General features: G+C 38.4%; 1 protein-coding gene across 4 annotated transcripts in view; it reads right to left on the reverse strand.

Moving 5' to 3' along the window:
* Positions 1 to 16,570, reverse strand: part of LOC104116774 (ultraviolet-B receptor UVR8) — a 53,370-nt gene extending 36,800 nt beyond the window's left edge. The window contains exons 1-2 of one of the 4 annotated variants that reach the window (XM_070192091.1): positions 16,352 to 16,570; positions 849 to 1,035 (exon numbers count right to left, since the gene is read on the reverse strand). In XM_070192091.1, the coding sequence (XP_070048192.1) occupies positions 849 to 851 (3 nt within the window). In that variant the 5' untranslated portion in view covers positions 852 to 1,035; positions 16,352 to 16,570. Of the gene's footprint in view, positions 1 to 848; positions 1,036 to 14,408; positions 14,533 to 15,251; positions 15,545 to 16,351 lie in introns of those variants that run through there. The other 3 variants (XM_009627712.4, XM_009627714.4, XM_009627713.4) reach the window with 3 other exon arrangements.
* Positions 16,571 to 17,222: the final 652 nt, after the last annotated feature.

Genomic DNA, 17,222 nt, shown 5'->3' on the forward strand with positions numbered 1-17,222 from the left:
GGAACGCCAAGAATGATAGAAACTCAAGCAAAGATGGGAAAAGCATATCCTCAAAGAAATTATTTCATGAAAAATTGAACAGGTAAAGCATTAAGAAGTGAACTGTTTTTTTCAGGTGCATGCTTGTACAACACGGTTTTCTATTAACAAAAATTAGTTTACAAAACACACAAAAATGTATGTTTACCGAGGTAACGTGACTGAAAAGATAATAACTTATTTCGAACCTATAAGAACAAAAGATATTGAGAAGCTACAAAACAGTGGAAGACTTCAAAGTCAACTCAATTAAAGCAGCACTCTCAAAGCCAGAGGTCTAATACCAGCATCTACCACTCTTTGCTTCCTACATCATTCAGTTGCCGCATGTTGTCACATCTTAATCAAGCTCCTAATTCATCAGCATTTGTATTTGCCTCTTCGTGCTGTTATAATCTCTTTTATGTTCGCTTTGTTTCTAAAAGTTTAGAGATTTTTATCACATTGGCCAACTTTTATGTTCGAACTACATTAAGCAGATTTAGGATCTCACCTCTAACGTTCCATTCTTCGGCATGCTCAAAATAAAACTGCAATATGTAGAAGAGGTAGCTTCACGAATTGCTTCCTCAAGTTGCGTATAAACAGGTTTTGGGCAGTTTAGAAAAGGGACTAGCTAAGATAAGATCTATTAACATACAAACCACAAAAGTATCAAGAATTCTCAGGTTTACTAAGAGCCAAATTCCTGAGATAACATATGTTTAATACTAGCTAATATCAAGAACTTACCAGTTATCATAACTTTAACAAAGATTCTGAATAGAATAATCTTTTAATTAGAAGTATTTAATGGAATGAAAACCTACCATCCCCAGCTATAGACTTGCTTGAGGGCCTCAGAGTAAGCAGTTGCATGATCAGCTCCACAAGTAACAGATACTATTTGCTGCTCATCCAATGCACTCACCTGAGTTGGAGAAAATCGATCTTCAGCATCCCCAAGGCCGAGTTGTCCATCCTCTCCCCTTCCCCATGAGCAAACGACATTTGCAGCTGCAAGTACATGAATTACATCAACTATCCATCACGCCAAAAAGCTTAATAGTTGAGCTGACAGCTGAAGTACTGAATCGAGCTCCTCTTGTTCAGTATTGCATACTCCAAGTTCAAATTTCCATATAAGGTATCATGCAACAAGACTTAATAATTGATTTTGCGAGTTGTTGTAACAACATTTTGGACCAGCTCAAAGTCAAATAGACATGTTTGCAATCCAGTTTGAGTCAATCTAACTTAATTAAGCATGGGTTACACAGTGCTCCAGAAGAAGCTATCTGAAGCTAACAGTTGCAGTCAAACACCAAGTCATCCAAGTACAACTTTTAAGATCATTTTGTCTAAGAAATTAAGTTACATACACATACACTGTAAAGATTTTTCACAACACTAGTGTAGTTTAACCTACAATAGCAGGTTAGATACCACTTTTATGCTGTAACCAATTAATGCTTATCATAGACCCTAAAACATATTATAACAAGTTTCATCAGTTGAATAATTATTAAAAAGAAACTGGGAAACCTGGTTATCAAAAAGAGATTAACCCTAGGGCCAGCACTAGACACGTTATTAACAATGCTTCCAGTCTCTACTGGGGCCTTAGCAAAGCAAAATACCTAACAGAAGTCGCAAGGAGGGATGAACTAAGTTTAGACTTTACAGTATATGAAGGTAGCCAGAACAGGTGAAGGTTCAAGTTGTGGAACTACACAAATTCAACACACAATATCGTAGCTATATGAGAAATGAAAGGAGAACAAAGAGAAAGAGGAAGAAGAAAGAAAGAGCAGAACTAGGGTTTAATTCTCATTAAACATGCTTGGCAATTCCAGTACAATATAAGGGAGCAATGCTTCTGACAATTCCCAATAATCTCAACGTCACTGTTATCCAAACGACGAAATTAACTAACTCAGGACTCAATTGGAAAAGGGCAAGACTTAAAGGGATCAAAGGAAAGTTAAGAAGCTATTAGTAAAGCTCAAGGGGAAGCCCTAGATGGACTTTACAAGAAGCTAGTGACACGAAAAGAGGAGAAAGAAATATCTGAACTAGCTCGACTGAGAGAGAGGGAAAGGAAAAGCAAAAAGTTTTGCGTTCGTGCTCCACATTTATGAAGCAAAGTTCACATTTTCCAAATTTTGCCTAGACAAGATATGCCTTATTACACATTTACTCTTTTCCTTATTAAAAAAAGAGATATGCCTTATTTACAAGATGGAAGATCTGTTGATACGGCCTTTAACCCATTAGGAGTACTTTCACGAATGGATGTAGGGAAAAAAATTTAATATTCATTAGGGTTAGCAGGGAGTCTATTAGATAGGCATTAGCGAATAGCAACCTTTTGATGAGAGATATAAACAAGAAGCTTTGAAAAAAGTTTGATAAGTGCATTTTACCTGATTTTAAGCTCCCGTTTGTCCATAAGGTTTTTTCACTTTTTTTCAAAAATATTTTGAAAACATTGTTTGGTTATAAAAAGTGACCAGATTTTGGGCCCTTAGTTACCTTCCAGAGCACGGCGGCCAAGATCCAAATCGATTATCTCCTTCTTAGGAGGTGTGATAAAGGTATGTACACTGATTGCAAGGTTATTGTAGATTTTGAGAAGAAAAAAAGGCTTCTTGTATTTCTGTGTGTTTCTTACATCCCTAAACAAAGGTATTTATACACTAAGTCCTATGACAATTTTAGGAAGGAAAATAAATTACAATCAATTACGATCAATCAGAATAAAGTCAAATCTCAATCAGAATCAAATCGTTCCTAATAATTAAGTCAATCAATACTCCCCCTCAAGTTGGTGCAAAGATGTCGCACATGCCCAACTTGCAAACCAGTGTATGAAAAGTTTGTTTGTTGAGACCCTTGGTAAACACATCAGCTAACTGTTTTTCTGATGGTACATGAAACAAACTCAAGACACCAGTTGTAATTTTTTCTTTAATGAAGTGTCGATCAAATTCCACATGCTTTGTTCGGTCATGGTGTACTGGATTATGAGCTATACTGATGGCAGCCTTATTGTCACAGTACAAGGAAAATTTTCCTTTTCCAGAGAGTCTCAATTCCTTTAATAGCTTTTGTAGCCAAAGAAGTTCGCAAACACCCTGGGCCATAGCTCTATATTCTGCCTCCGCACTTGATCTAGCAACTACACTTAGCTTCTTGCCTCTCCAAGTAACTAAGTTTCCTCCTACGAGCGTACAGTAACCGGATGTAGATCTTCTGTCATCCAGAGATCCAGCCCAATCCACGTCTGTAAAGGCTTCTATTTGGAGGTGATCATGTTTGGAGAAAAGTAGACCTTTCCCTGGAGCAGACTTTAGATACCGCAAAATATGAAAGACAGCTTGCATATGAGGATCTCGGGGATCATGCATAAAGTGACTCACCAGGCTAACTGAATAGACTATGTCTGGTCTAGTGTGGGAGAGATAAATGAGTCTTTAAACCAACCTTTGATATCCCTCCTTATCAACTGACTCTCTACCTCCGCTTTGTAACTTGTGATTGCTTTCAAGGGGCGATTCTGCGGGTTTGCAAACTGTCATACCAGTTTCTTTCAAGAGATCCAGAACATACTTCCTCTGAGAAATAAAAATTCCTCATTTTGATCTAGCAGCCTCAATTCCCAAGAAGTACTACAATTTTTCTAGATCCTTGATCTCAAATTCATGTGCCAACTTCTTCAATCGGGCCATTTTCTTTTTGTCACCTCCTGTCATTACTATGTCATCAACATAAACTATGAGAAGAGTGAGTTTACCCGTATGATGTCTTATGAAGAGGGTGTGATCAACATTGCTTTGTTGGTAACCAAAGGAGATCATTGCTTTGCAGAATCTGTCAAACCAAGCTCTAGGGTATTGCTTCAGCCCGTACAAGGCATTCTTCTGAATACCTTTCCTTGACTTTGTGCAGTATCAAATCCAGGAGGAATCTCCATATCTCTTCTTCTAAGTCTCCATGAAGAAATGCATTCTTCACATCAAATTGTTGCAAGTCCCAATCAAGATTAGCTGCACAAGACAAAAGAATTCTAATAGTGTTCATCTTAGCAACAGGGGCAAATGTCTCTTAATAATTCACTCCATAAGTCTGCGTGAATCCCTTAGCCACCAATCTTACTTTGAATCTTTCAATCGAGCCATCAGCTTTATGCTTCACAGTGAAGACCCATTGCAGCCAACAAACTTCTTGTTTGATGGTGAAATGACAAGTTCCCAACTCTCATTTTTTGACAAGGTCTTCATTTTCGATCATAGCTTGCTTCCATTTAGGATCTGCAAAAGCTCCCCCCCCACCCTCAAATTCTGGAGAATAGACACATAAGAAATAGACAAGGCAAAGGTTTTATAGGAGGAAGACAAAGAATTATAGGAAACAAAATTAGATAAAGGGTGTTTGGTGGTGCAAGATCTGACACATTTTCTGTGAGCAATAGGTTCATCTAACTCATTAGGAAATGTAGATGACTCATCAGTAGAAGAAGGTTCAGCTTCGGTAGATTGCATGATGGCTTCTTCTGCTCTATTTTTCCTTGAGTAAGTTTTCAAATCAGTTCTATCCAAACGCCCAATACTCTCTCCCTGAATTCTTTCTCCAATTTCACTTTCCCATGTGACAATGTCATCGAGAGGTCCAGTAATGGAACTAGGTAGAATCACCTCTTCCTCCTTGCTTCTCTCCCCCCGAAGACGTGATAAGGTAATACTGAAATAGGGCTCAGATTCTCGAAAAGTAACATCCATGCTAACAAAAGATCTCCTAGAGGGAGGATGATAACATTTGTAACCTTTCTGTGTCGGAGAATACCCAATGAAAACACACTTTATAGCTCTAGGATCAAATTTCCCAGAATTTCTAGTGTGGACAAAGCAAACACACCCAAACACCTTTAGAGAAACAGTATATTCATTCCTGCCCTTTAAAGCTTCCAGAAGACTTTGAAAATTGAGGGTTTTAAGTGGCATTCTATTGATAAGATAGGCAGCCACTAAAATAGCATCCCCCAATAAGGTTTTGGTAGATTCATGGTGAACATAAGAGATTGTGCTACTTCTAACAAATGCCTATTTTTTCTATCAGAGACACCATTTTGTGCACTAGTGTAAGGACAACTAGTCTGATGGACTATCCTATTGGACTCCAAATAAGCACCAAATCTTTTATTCATGTATTCGCTGCCATTGTCAGTTCTTAAGATTTTTGGTTTGGCATCAAACCATCGACTACCAGACAAAGAATCAGTTTGTGTAGGACCCCATACATCAGAATGAATAGTCATAAACGGAGTTATGCTTCTATTATCACTCACAGGATAAGAGTTTCTAGTATGCTTGGCATATTCACACGCATCACAGAACAAAGATTCAAATTGAGTCCTTGAAAACAAATCGGGATATAACCTTTTCAAAACAAAGAATGATGGTGTCCTAACCGTCTATGCCGCTGTATTATTTCTTGGTTGACATCCTTACTTTCCCTAAAAAAGGTTTGACCAGAGTTTTCAATTCCATCTAATATATACAAGTCATCATGCAATCTACCACTGCAATCATTTTCCCTGTTTGAAGATCCTAAAAAATACAATGATCGGGAAAGAACTCGATTTTACAGTTTAGAGCTTTGGTGATGGCACTAACAGATAAAAGATTGTCATGGAACTCGGGGACATGGAGTACGGATGATAGGTTAATATTAGGAATACAAACGACAGAACTTGTTCCAGAGATAGGTATTAAACAACCATTGGTTATTTTAACGTTATCTCCTTGAGACACGGAGAATAGTTTTGAATGACTTTAGAAGAGCCTGTCATGTGTCTATTTGCACCAGAATCAACAATCCAAAAATTAAGGTGAGCAGCAAACGCAGTACCTGATTGCATATAATTGGATGTGGCAACATTAGCGGAGTCAAGTTTGGCTAGGAGGCGACGAAGAAGTTGAATTTCATCCGAAGACAAGGTTTCTCCAGAAACCGTCTCCTTGAATGTCTCCAGATTTTCTACCCAATCAGAAGGAAATCTAAAGAAAATTGCTGTAATATAATCTGCCTCGCCGGAAACCAAATCTATCTCGACGGAACCAGAAGGGGTTCGTGTTGCGGACAGCCACCAAGAGGGAAAACTCGACCTCTTTGATAAAAACGGAACCCTAGTACTGCGAGGGAGATAATTCACCTCAAAAAGGCAGCAATGGCTCTGATACCATATAGGTTTTGAGAAGAAGAAAAGGCTTCTTGTATTTCTGTGTGTTTCTTACATCCTTAAGCAAAGGTATTTATACACCAAGTCCATTGACTATTTTAGGAAGGAAAGTCAAATCTCAATTAGAATCAAATCTTTCTCAATCAGAATCAAATCGTTCCTAATACTTAAATAAATCAACAGTTATCCCGAGTGAGAACCTCGCGACCCAGCATCGTGATGAGGAGGAAGAAGAGGGTTGGGTGGGGTCGATCGAAGATCAAGTGGGGAGCTTTGACTAAGGACAAGGCTCAGGAGTTGCAAAAGAAGTTGCTGGTTGTTGGGGCTTGGAGGAGTAGTGGGGACGCGAGTGGTATGTGGACAAGGACGGTGGACTACATTAGGGAGGCTGCGAGAGAGGTGTTAGAGGTATCGAAAGGTTACGCCGGCGGCCACAAAGGAGACTGGTGGTGGAATGAGGAGGTCAAAAGGAAAGTAGAAGCTAAGAAAGCAACATATTTGAAGCTAATAGAGAGCACGGACGAGGAGGAGAAGAGGATCGTCAGAGAAAGGTATAAGAAGGCTAAGAAGAAGGAAAAGCTGGCAGTCACGGAGGCTAAGACTGCAGCGTTTGCTCGTTTGTATGGAGAACTGAGGGATAAAGGCGGGGACATAAAGTTGTTTCAGCTGGCTAAGGTGAGAGAGGGGAAGGCTCGTGATCTGGACCAAGTGAGGTGCATCAAAGACGAGGAGGGCAGAGTTTTAATGGAAGAGGCACAGATCAAGCAAAGGTGGTAGACTTACTTCCATGAACTCCTGAATGAAGAGGGGGATAGGAACATTGTGCTGGGCGATTTGGAGCACTCCTAGAGTCGTTGTGATTATAAGTATTATAGGCGCTTTAGGTTTGAGGAAGTCGCGGGGGCGGTGCGTAAGATGAGCAGGGGCAGAGCGACCGGGCCAGATGAGATCTCGGTTGAGTTCTGGAGGTATGCGGGAAGGGCTGGCTTGGAGTAGCTGACTGGGCTAATTAATGCTATTTTTAGGACAAAAAAGATGCCCGAGGAGTGGAGATAGAGTACGATGTTTCCGTTGTACAAGAACAAAGGTGATATCGAAAATTATAACAATTATAGGGGTATCAAGTTGCTTAGTCACACTATGAAAGTTTAGGAGAGGGTGGTGGAAACGAGGGTAAGGAGGACTGTTTATTTTCGAGAACCAGTTCGGTTTCATGCCGGGACGTTTGACTACGGAAGCCATCCATTTTGTTAGGAGGTTGGTGGAACACTACAGGGATATGAAGAAGGATTTGCATATGGTGTTTATTGACCTAGAGAAAGCACACGACAAGGTCCCTAAAGAGATCCTTTGGAGATGTTTGGAGGCTAGAGGTGTTCCTATAGCATACATTAGAGTGATTAAGGACATGTATGATGGAGCTAAGACTCGGGTGAGGACAGTGGGAGGAGACTCGGAACATTTTCCGATTGGGATAGGGTTACACCAAGGATCTGCGCTCAGCCTGTTCATATTTTCTTTGGCGATGGATGCACTGACACGTCATATTCAAGGGAAGGTGCCATGGCGTATGCTATTCGCTGATGATATAGTTCTGATTGATGAGACGCAAGGCGGTGTCAACGAGAAGTTGGAGGTTTGGAGATAGATCTTCGAGTCTAAAGGTTTCAAGTTGAGTAGGACTAAGACGGAGTACTTAGAGTGGAAGTTCAACGACGTTACGGGGGAGCAGATATTAGACGTGAGGCTTGATTCGCAAGTCATCCCCAAGAGAAGAAGTTTCAAGTATCTTGGGTCAATTATTCAAGGGAACAGGGAGATTGACGAGGATGTCACACACCATATAGGGTCGGGGTGAATGAAATGGAGATTAGCATCCGGCGTCATGTGTGACAAGAATGTGCCATCAAAACATAAAGGTCAATTCTACAAGACGGTGGTTAGATCGACTATGTTATATGGGGCAGAATGCTGGCCAATTAAGAACTCCCATATCCAGAAAATGAGCGTAGCTGAAATGTGGATGTTGCGATGGATGTGCGGACACACTAGGTCGGATAAGATTAGGAATGAGTATATTAGGGAGAAATTGGTCGTGGTCCCCATGGAGGATAAGATGCGAGAAGCGGGACTTAGATGGTTCGGGCATATGAGACGGAGAAACCTAGATGCCCTAGTGAGGAGGTGTGAACAGTTGGCGCTGGCAGGTAGGAGAAGAGGTAGAGGGCGAACTAAGAAGTATAAGGAGAGGTGATCAGGCAGGACATGGCGCGACTTCAGCTTACCGAGGACATGGCCTTAGGAGAGTATGGAGGTCGAACATGGCGCGATTTCGTTATTTTGTTAGTTTCATTGATAATTACTCAAGATGTACTTGGATTTTCCTAATGAAAGATCGTTTTGAGTTGTTTTCTATATCCTAGAATTTTTGTGCTAAAACCAAAAATCAATTTGGTGTTTCTATTCGCAGTTTTCATAGTGATAATGCTTTAGAATACTTATCTTCTCAGTTTCAGCAGTTTATGACCTCTCAAGGAATTATCCATCAAATATCTTGTCTATATTCCTCTTAGCATAATGGGGTAGTAGAGAGAGAATAGGCCTCTCATTGAAACTGCGGGCACACTTCTCATTCAGTCCCACGTTTCACTGCGTTTTTGGGGCGATGCAGTTCTTACAGGTTGTTACTTGATTAATCGGATACCTTCATCTTCTATGCAAAATCAGATTCCACATTCAATATTGTTCCCTAAGTCACCCTTATACTTTTTTTCTCCTCATGTTTTTGGAAATACATGTTGTGTTCATAACTTAGCTCCTGAAAAAGATAAATTAGCTCCTCGTGCTCTCAAGTGTGTTTTCCTTGGTTATTCTCGGGTTCAAAAGGGGTATCGATGCTACTCACCTGATCTCGTAGGTATCTTATGTCAGTTGATGTCACATTTTTTGAGTCTCAACCTTACTTTATTTCTTTTGATCATCTTGATATATCTGAGGTCTTACTTGTACCTACTTATGAGGAATCCACAGCCACAGCACCACTACTACCTATACAAACTTTTGAGGAGTCTACCGTTGATCCTCCTACATCCCCATCCATAAGGCCACCACTCTTGACTTATCATCGTCATCCACGTCCAGCATCAGGCCCAGTTGATTCACGTCCTGCATCAGATTTTGCACCTACTGCAGCCTTGTCTCCTCCTAGTCCGCCAATTGTACTTCGAAAAGGTGTACGATCCACACTTAATCCTAATCTCCATTAAGATACACTCAAATATTTGGGCTTGATTATAGTGACGCTTTCTCTCATGTGACTAAAGTAGCATTTGTTCGCCTTTTTCTATCCTAACTGTTGTTCGTTATTGTCCTCTTTATTAGTTAGATATTAAGAATGATTTTCTCCACGGTGATCTTGAGGAAGAAGTTTTTATGGAGCAACTACCAGATTTTGTTGCTCAGGGGGAGTCTAGTTGTCTTGTATGCTGATTGAGCAGGTTACTCTACGGTTTGAAACAGTCTCCTCGAGTCTGGTATGGTAAGTTCAGCACAGGTATTCAGGAGTTCGTCATGACTCGTAGTGAAGCTGATCACTCTATATTTTATCGACATTTTGCTCCTAATATGTGTATATATCTGGTGGTTTATATTGATGATATTGTTATTACTGGCTATGATCAGGATGGTATTACTAATCTGAAGCAACATCTCTTTCAGCACCTCCAGACTACGGATCTGGGCAGATTGAAGTATTTTCTAGGTATTTAGATCGCTCAGTCTACCTTAAGTATTGTTATTTCATAGCGAAATTATGCCTTAAACATTCTTGAGGAGACAGGAATGATGGGTTGTAGACCTGTTGACACTCCGATCCGAATGCTAAGCTTCTGCGAGGACAGAGGGAGCCTCTTATCGATCATGCGAGATATATGCGGTTGGTTGGCAAAATAATTACCTCATAGTGACTAGACCTGACATTTCCTTTCCTGTGAGTGTTGTAAGTCAGTTTATGGATTCTACTCCAAGCAAAGAACTACTATTCGAGGATCGAGATAATGAACAGATTGTTGGATACACAGATGTTGATTGGGCAGGATCGCCTTCTGATAAACGTTCTACGTCTGAATATTGTGTTCTAGTAGGAGGTAATTTGGTCTCTTGGAAAAACAAGAAATAGAATGTAGTTGCTCGGTCTAGCGCAAAAGCAGAATATCGAGCCATGGTTATGGCAACATGTGAGCTAGTTTGGCTTAAACAGTTGCTCAAGGAATTGATGTTCGGAGAAATTAGCCATAGCTGCTCTTCATATTGCGTCAAATTCAATGTTCCATGAGAGGACTAAGCACATTAAAATTGACTGTTTGTGAAGTCGAATGATCAGCTTGTAGATATTTTCACCAAGTCCCTTACTGGTTCTCATATTAGTTACATTTGTAACAAGCTAGGTACATATGATTTATATGTATCGGCTTGAGGGGGAGTGTTAGATAGTTAATAATGTATAATGTCCCACATCGGTAAACAAATATTTGGTATTAAGTAATCATTGTATATAAATAGTGCTTGTAAAACACTTTAGTTATAATTCAATGAGACTTTATCATGCTATATTTCTCATAGGAATAAGGGTCGAAAAAGGAGAGATTTCCTTCCATGAGGAAGTCCAATTTGGATCCTAGAGGAGATGGGCCTTTTGAACTCCTTAAAAGAATGGGAGACAATGCTAATAAACTTGATCTCCCGAGTGAGTACTAAGTTACTACACATTCAATGTTTCTGACTTTTCCTTATCTGACGCAGGTTCAAATTCGAGGGCGAATTCTTTTCAAGAAGAGTGTGTGATAGCATCCATGGAAGTCTAACTCCATTAGTAACAAATGATGAAGTTTCTAGACGATCTATGACAAGATCTCAACCAAATAAACTGCAAGACAAGCTAATTAGGATTCAAGTGCAACTTAGAAAGTGCCTTGTGATAGAAAAAGAACTCAAGCCCATGAAATATCAGCTCTCCAAGTGTTATAATCATTTTATGACCAAATTGAAGTCCACAATGATGTAGATTAGGGGATAATTAAAGAGCACCAAGTAGGCACTGAAATCAGCCTATTTGGAGACAATTTAGACGGCTAAAAGGGCCAAACTTGGCGCCCAAGGCACGCCAAATCAGCCTTCGAATGTTTCCGCTACGCTCCTATTTTCGGTCTGTTTCCTACTTTGTTAGGATTCCATTCCATGTTTTCCTAGTTACAAAACCTTTATTTCCTTTCAAAATTTGTTGGGATTTCTTTTCGTGTTGTGTTTTTACCAAGCTAGTTAATTCCTAATTCATTATTTTGTTGGGCACTGGACTATATTAGGTGCCCAACTCCACTCCTATAAAAAAGGAGTGCTTTTTCTTTGTTTTTTACTTACATTATTCATTCATTCAAGACTTAATATATTGATAGTTCAATATTTTGTACATTTGTGTGCAGTTCTTCTTGGGGTAGATCTTTCAACCTTGCAAGTTCATACTTTGGAGGTAAAGGTATTTCGTTTCTTGATATCGTTGATTACTTGTAGGTATTCTAAAGAAGGTAATTGGTTTGATATACCAATTGTCTTTGGTTGTTCTTTAAAGGATCAAGATCCGATATAGCCTATGTTGCTCGAACTTGAGTGTGGGTGTCCAATACGGGTACGGATCAGAGGTGCAGATCCAGGTATAGATACGGGTGCGAGGATTCGTCAAAAAATAATTCAAATATCTAAAACTAGAGTTATAAGAATATGTCTAAATTATGAGATAATATGTACAGAACTCACAAGGTATTCCAAGAAGGCCAAAATATTGATCAAGAGGAGAATCCTAGAAGGAGATAAAAGAAAAAAGACTGACATAGAAATTTCTACAAACAAAGTAATCCATTTTCTTTTAATTTTACCTTAGCTTTTGTTTTAATTTCAGATATCATTGTATCTGTCCCGAATTTCTCCGTCGATTTTGGTCAAATTACCCAAAATGGATTGACCAGATCCGGTAATAATCTCACACCGACGTCGTGTCGACACGGGTGTAGCATCAAAAGTGAAGAGTCCGAACAACTTATTATATAATCCTTTTTGATTTAATTTCTCTAGTAAATGGTAAATGTTCAATATACATTTTTTTGTTACTAGGTATTTAACAATACTTTAGATCTTATCTTATAATATTGAATTTTTTCTTGGATTTGCATAGATCTGTAATTCTTATTCTTTCTTTTCTTAATTATTTCTTAATTAGCTTCTGCAATTCTTTCATATTTTTTCTTAGCCTTCCTCGAATACTTTAGTTGGTTGTTATCACCAGGTCACCCTCAGACAGATGGTCAAACCGAAGTTGTTAATAGAAGTGGGAAACATGCTTAGGACTATGATTAAAGGAAAATATACTTCTTGGGAGGAGCATCTACCATTGGTAGAGATTGCTTACAGTGCAACTGGGCATTTTTTTAGTAAGTCCCTGTAACTTTTTAGAAGAATCATTCTTTATAAATCAAATACCATTCAAACAAAAGATGCATTGCCTGTTTGAGTGAAAAAGAGGTAAGCTTTGAATAAACACTCTTGAGCCATGTTTGTTGCCCTAGGCTTGCCATTATTTCATTACATTTTATTGATTGGTTCTAACTCCAAAGAACATATACATAGAGCTATGTCGACTTACATACGTCTTGTTAACTAAATGATCAGTTTCTATTGGTATGTCTTCATTTGAGGTTGAGTATTATTTTATTCCTCTTGCACCTTTGGATCTACACTTTTGGCTTAAGATGTTGGCTTAGATTTCAAAATAAGAGTTGAAGCTACGATGAAGATTCATAAGCAAGCAAAGAAGCAATTTGAGAAGAGGAATAAGTGGACAACAAAGTCAATAAAAGAAGGAAGAGAGTTAAATTCCTACAGGAAATTGGATTTGGGTTCATTTTGAAAAGGAAAGGATTCCAATCAAAAGGAAGAACAGCGTGCAACGGCTGAAAGTCGTTGTTGCTTTAGATGATGCTAGGAGGAGAAGGGCTTTTTCAATTTCTTGAGAAAATTAATGATAACACTTATAAAGTAGATTTGCCTAATGAATTTCAAGTGCACAATACTTTCAAGTTAGTGACTTGACTTCTTTTAATGTAGGTGATCCCTTGAATTCGAGGAGCAATTCTTTTCAACATGCAAGAATGATAACCATCATGGAGCTAAAGAGTCCATTACATCAAAACCATTCATAAGAAGTCAAGCCAAGGAACTAAGAGATCTTCACTTGTCCCTTTTGAAGATGGAATATTAAAAGAACCTTTGGGAGAAGCCATTCAGGTCTACAATATTGCACAAATGAAGCCCAAGATGACGATCAAGACTCAAGTTCCATTGAACAAGCACTATAGGGAAAAAGAGGACTACCACAAGAGGGTGGAGATTGCTCCATGGTGGCAGCCTCATAGCACCATGGCCATGGTTTCTCCGCAATAGAGGCATGGTTGATCACACTAAGCTGGCTAAAATATTATGCTAAGGAGTATTGAACACTACTATAAGTAGGCTATTAGGTGCTTTTAGACTTACTTTGATAAATTGTATTCCTTGCAATGATAAGGTTTTACCTTTGGTTGCCTAAAAACTCTCCTTGGTGCTTGCTTGAGGATTCTTTCCTCTTGAAGGTTCCAGATAGCTTAGGGTCACTTTGATGATCAATAGGAGGTATTTGGTTCTTACCATTTGTTTTCTACTGTATTCTAATTCAAATTGTGTCTTCTTTAGGAGGTCTTTAGTGATTATATACCATTGGTGGCGTGTTCCGTTCATTGCGAATCAAGTTTCTAATTCTCTTTCCTTATCTAGATCTATTTAGTGTTTCTTGTTGATTACTTCCTCTATTACACACTTTCTTATCCATCCTCCCAGATTTTCTCCATCAAAATCTGGAAATTGTAGTTTGGCCTTCAGAGGCTTTGGATTGAAGGTTGGCTCAATAAGGTGCGAGGGACAAGCAGTGTGGGTGGTTGTGGTTTGTTACTATCACTCCAAAGACGGGTAATGTCATTCCTCTTTCAAATAAAATAAGGTTGGAAGGGGTAGAAACTACTTCAAACTCTTGAAGGTTATCTAACATCAACCATAGAATTCATATTACCTCGAGGTATATACCAATAAATTCTACCAGCTTCCGTCTGGTTCAGCATAATTTGCACAGTTCTCGTGAGACTCGTACACCTCCTTTAAGCATAGTCATAAACCAGTTTTGAGCCTATCTTATCCAGCTTTTTGATGGTGTCGATCGTGAAGGGCTGCAGTTTAGTTTCAATCTTCTTAAAACTAACCTTTAACTTTTTGAATATTGGTTTTCAACCATTGTACAATCTAAGAAGATATAAGTAGCTCTAATACCAATATAGCAGATAGATTAGTTGTTGGACCAAGAAACGAGAGAGAACGGAGAGAAAGGGAAAGAAGAAGGAAAGGGAGGAACTTAGGAATTCACTCTCGTTTAACATGCTTCCAAATGGCAATCCCAGCACATTATAAGGGAACAATGCAATTGATAATTCCTAATAACCTCCCTCACCCTTAACCTAACAAACAACGAAATTATCCAACTTGGCACTCAATTGGGAAAGACAAAAATTAAATGGGACCAAAGTGTCCAATCAAAAGCTTCTAAATCTCATATCCAGCTAAATGCTAGAAGAAATCGAAGGGGTTGTTTGATACAATGGTGGGATATCCCATGGGGTGGGATATCTCATGGGATTAGTGATCCTACCTTCTATATAGGATAACTAATCCCACCATTTTAGTGTAAAAGTTATTCCCGGATTAGCTAATACATCAAACCAAACATAGGATAAAGTTAATCCCAAACTTTATCCCGAAACTATTTTTTTTTTATGAAGTAAGGGAATTTCATTAAAAGGCATCAAGAAACTACTTCAAACTCTTGAAGGTTATCTAACATCAACCATAGAATTCATATTACCTCGAGGTATATACCAATAAGTTCTACCAGCTTCCGTCTGGTTCAGGATAATTTGCACAGTTCTCGTGAGACTCGTACACCTCCTTTAAGCATAGTCATAAACCGGTTTTGAGCCTATCTTATCCCGAAACTATTATCCTTATCCCATGTACCAAACGACCCCAAAGAGTGCAACTTTAGAAATAAATCACTTATACTTGGCTGAATGTTATTCCGAGAACCTTTCATCAATCCACCTTAGAAGCTTCAGTTTATAAAGTACCTGACGCCCATCCAGTAACTTGTACTACCGTCTAAGCATAACAGTAAATGTCACCATTCAAATGTAAATGTTTGTCTCCATCATAAAGGATAAAACATTCATGTGACCAGTAAGTATGGCAAGAGATTCGAGAGAAAAATTGAATAAGAAAAAGAAAAAGCACTTCTTCATTTTCTCTTTTGCCAGTATATTTTTCACGCCCTAAGCATCAAAGGAATTTAATGGGAATATTTTACTTTCAAGATATAAGCAAAAATAAAAATATCACCAATAGAACTTTAACTATTTTCCCAATATATTGATTCATCTAATCTTACAAATTCTTACAGCCTTTTACTTTAGAAATTACATAAAACTAAAAAGATAATCTTTTTTGATTTACAAATTACAAATGAATAAAGATCAACGCCTTTAAGACGCTTTGGCTGGGGAAAATAACAGAAATTGTTGTACTTGTACATACATCAAATGAAGGGCCATAAGAGATGTGATAAAGGTGGGAGACCAGATTACCATTTTACCCATGGCAACGTGGAGCATTTTTGTCCATGCAAATTCTAACAACGCCTTAACCCCTTTACCCCCTCCCCTCCCCTGCCCCCTCAAATGCCTCTTTCTTCCCATCTTTGTCTGCAGAAACACATACACACACATGTTTCCACAGACCTACTTCACACTAATCAGGCCTCTTATATGTTATTATATATATAAGATGCAGTAGGTCGTATTATTCCCTTTCCTTTAATTTCCTTTTATTCATGATCTATAAGCAAAAAGAGAAAGAAGTAGAAGAAGAAGAAGAAGAAGAAAAAAAGGTGTGGGCAAATGTTAAACGTACATAGAAGAGCAACGGAATGACTAGCACCAGCGGAGATGAGAAGCACTTTTCGACTCACTGCTCTTTCACTACTCCCGTCAGCAGCCATTTTTTTACCTTTGCTCTGTGTCTCTGAATTTTCAGGGAAGAAAAGGTTGAAAATAGATAGTAAGCTTCTGGTTCAGTAATATGGAGAAAATGAAAGAGATAAACAGAATTGGAAAGATGGGTACAAAGAGCGTATTTATAGTGATTGAGACGGCACATGTGCCTAACTCGTGTCCTTGCAGACACACACTCATGTTTTAAATAGTGCAGTTGGAGCATTTTCCACATTCAATAGTTTTTTATTCCATAATACTTAGCTGTTTTCATCTTCTTTGTTTTTTGGCACTATTATTTGCAAAATTATGGCGTGTTATCAAAAAATATTTTTTAATTTTTTTATGTTTGTTTGGTTTAAATATTTTAAAAATTTATTTTCATTAGAGAAAAATAATTTCCTTAATAAAAGTAGAAAAAATATTTTCTGAAACTCTCCAACCTTGTCTTCAAATGTCCTCAAACCTGCTGTTACATCTCGCGTTTTCGTACGTTAAAGTTTCGTCTTCAGTTAATCGACGTAGACTCGGGGATAAGATTATCTTGAGGTTAACGTATTTATGCTATTTATAACAAGCGATAAGTAAGTGACATGAAGAGTAAAGGGTACACGAATTAAAGGAAATGAGTTTCGATTGAAGATTATCGATTTGGGATAAAATACGGTGCGAGCTATAATACTCGGTATTTATGGACTCGTACCATACAAGGTACCATATGACCGTGATAGTATAATGTATAAAGTATATTAAAAATGAGTAGTATTTTAAGTAATTTGAGATAATTCTTA

The sequence above is a fragment of the Nicotiana tomentosiformis genome, chromosome 12 (assembly GCF_000390325.3).
Source record: "Nicotiana tomentosiformis chromosome 12, ASM39032v3, whole genome shotgun sequence".
Lineage (NCBI taxonomy): Eukaryota > Viridiplantae > Streptophyta > Magnoliopsida > Solanales > Solanaceae > Nicotiana > Nicotiana tomentosiformis.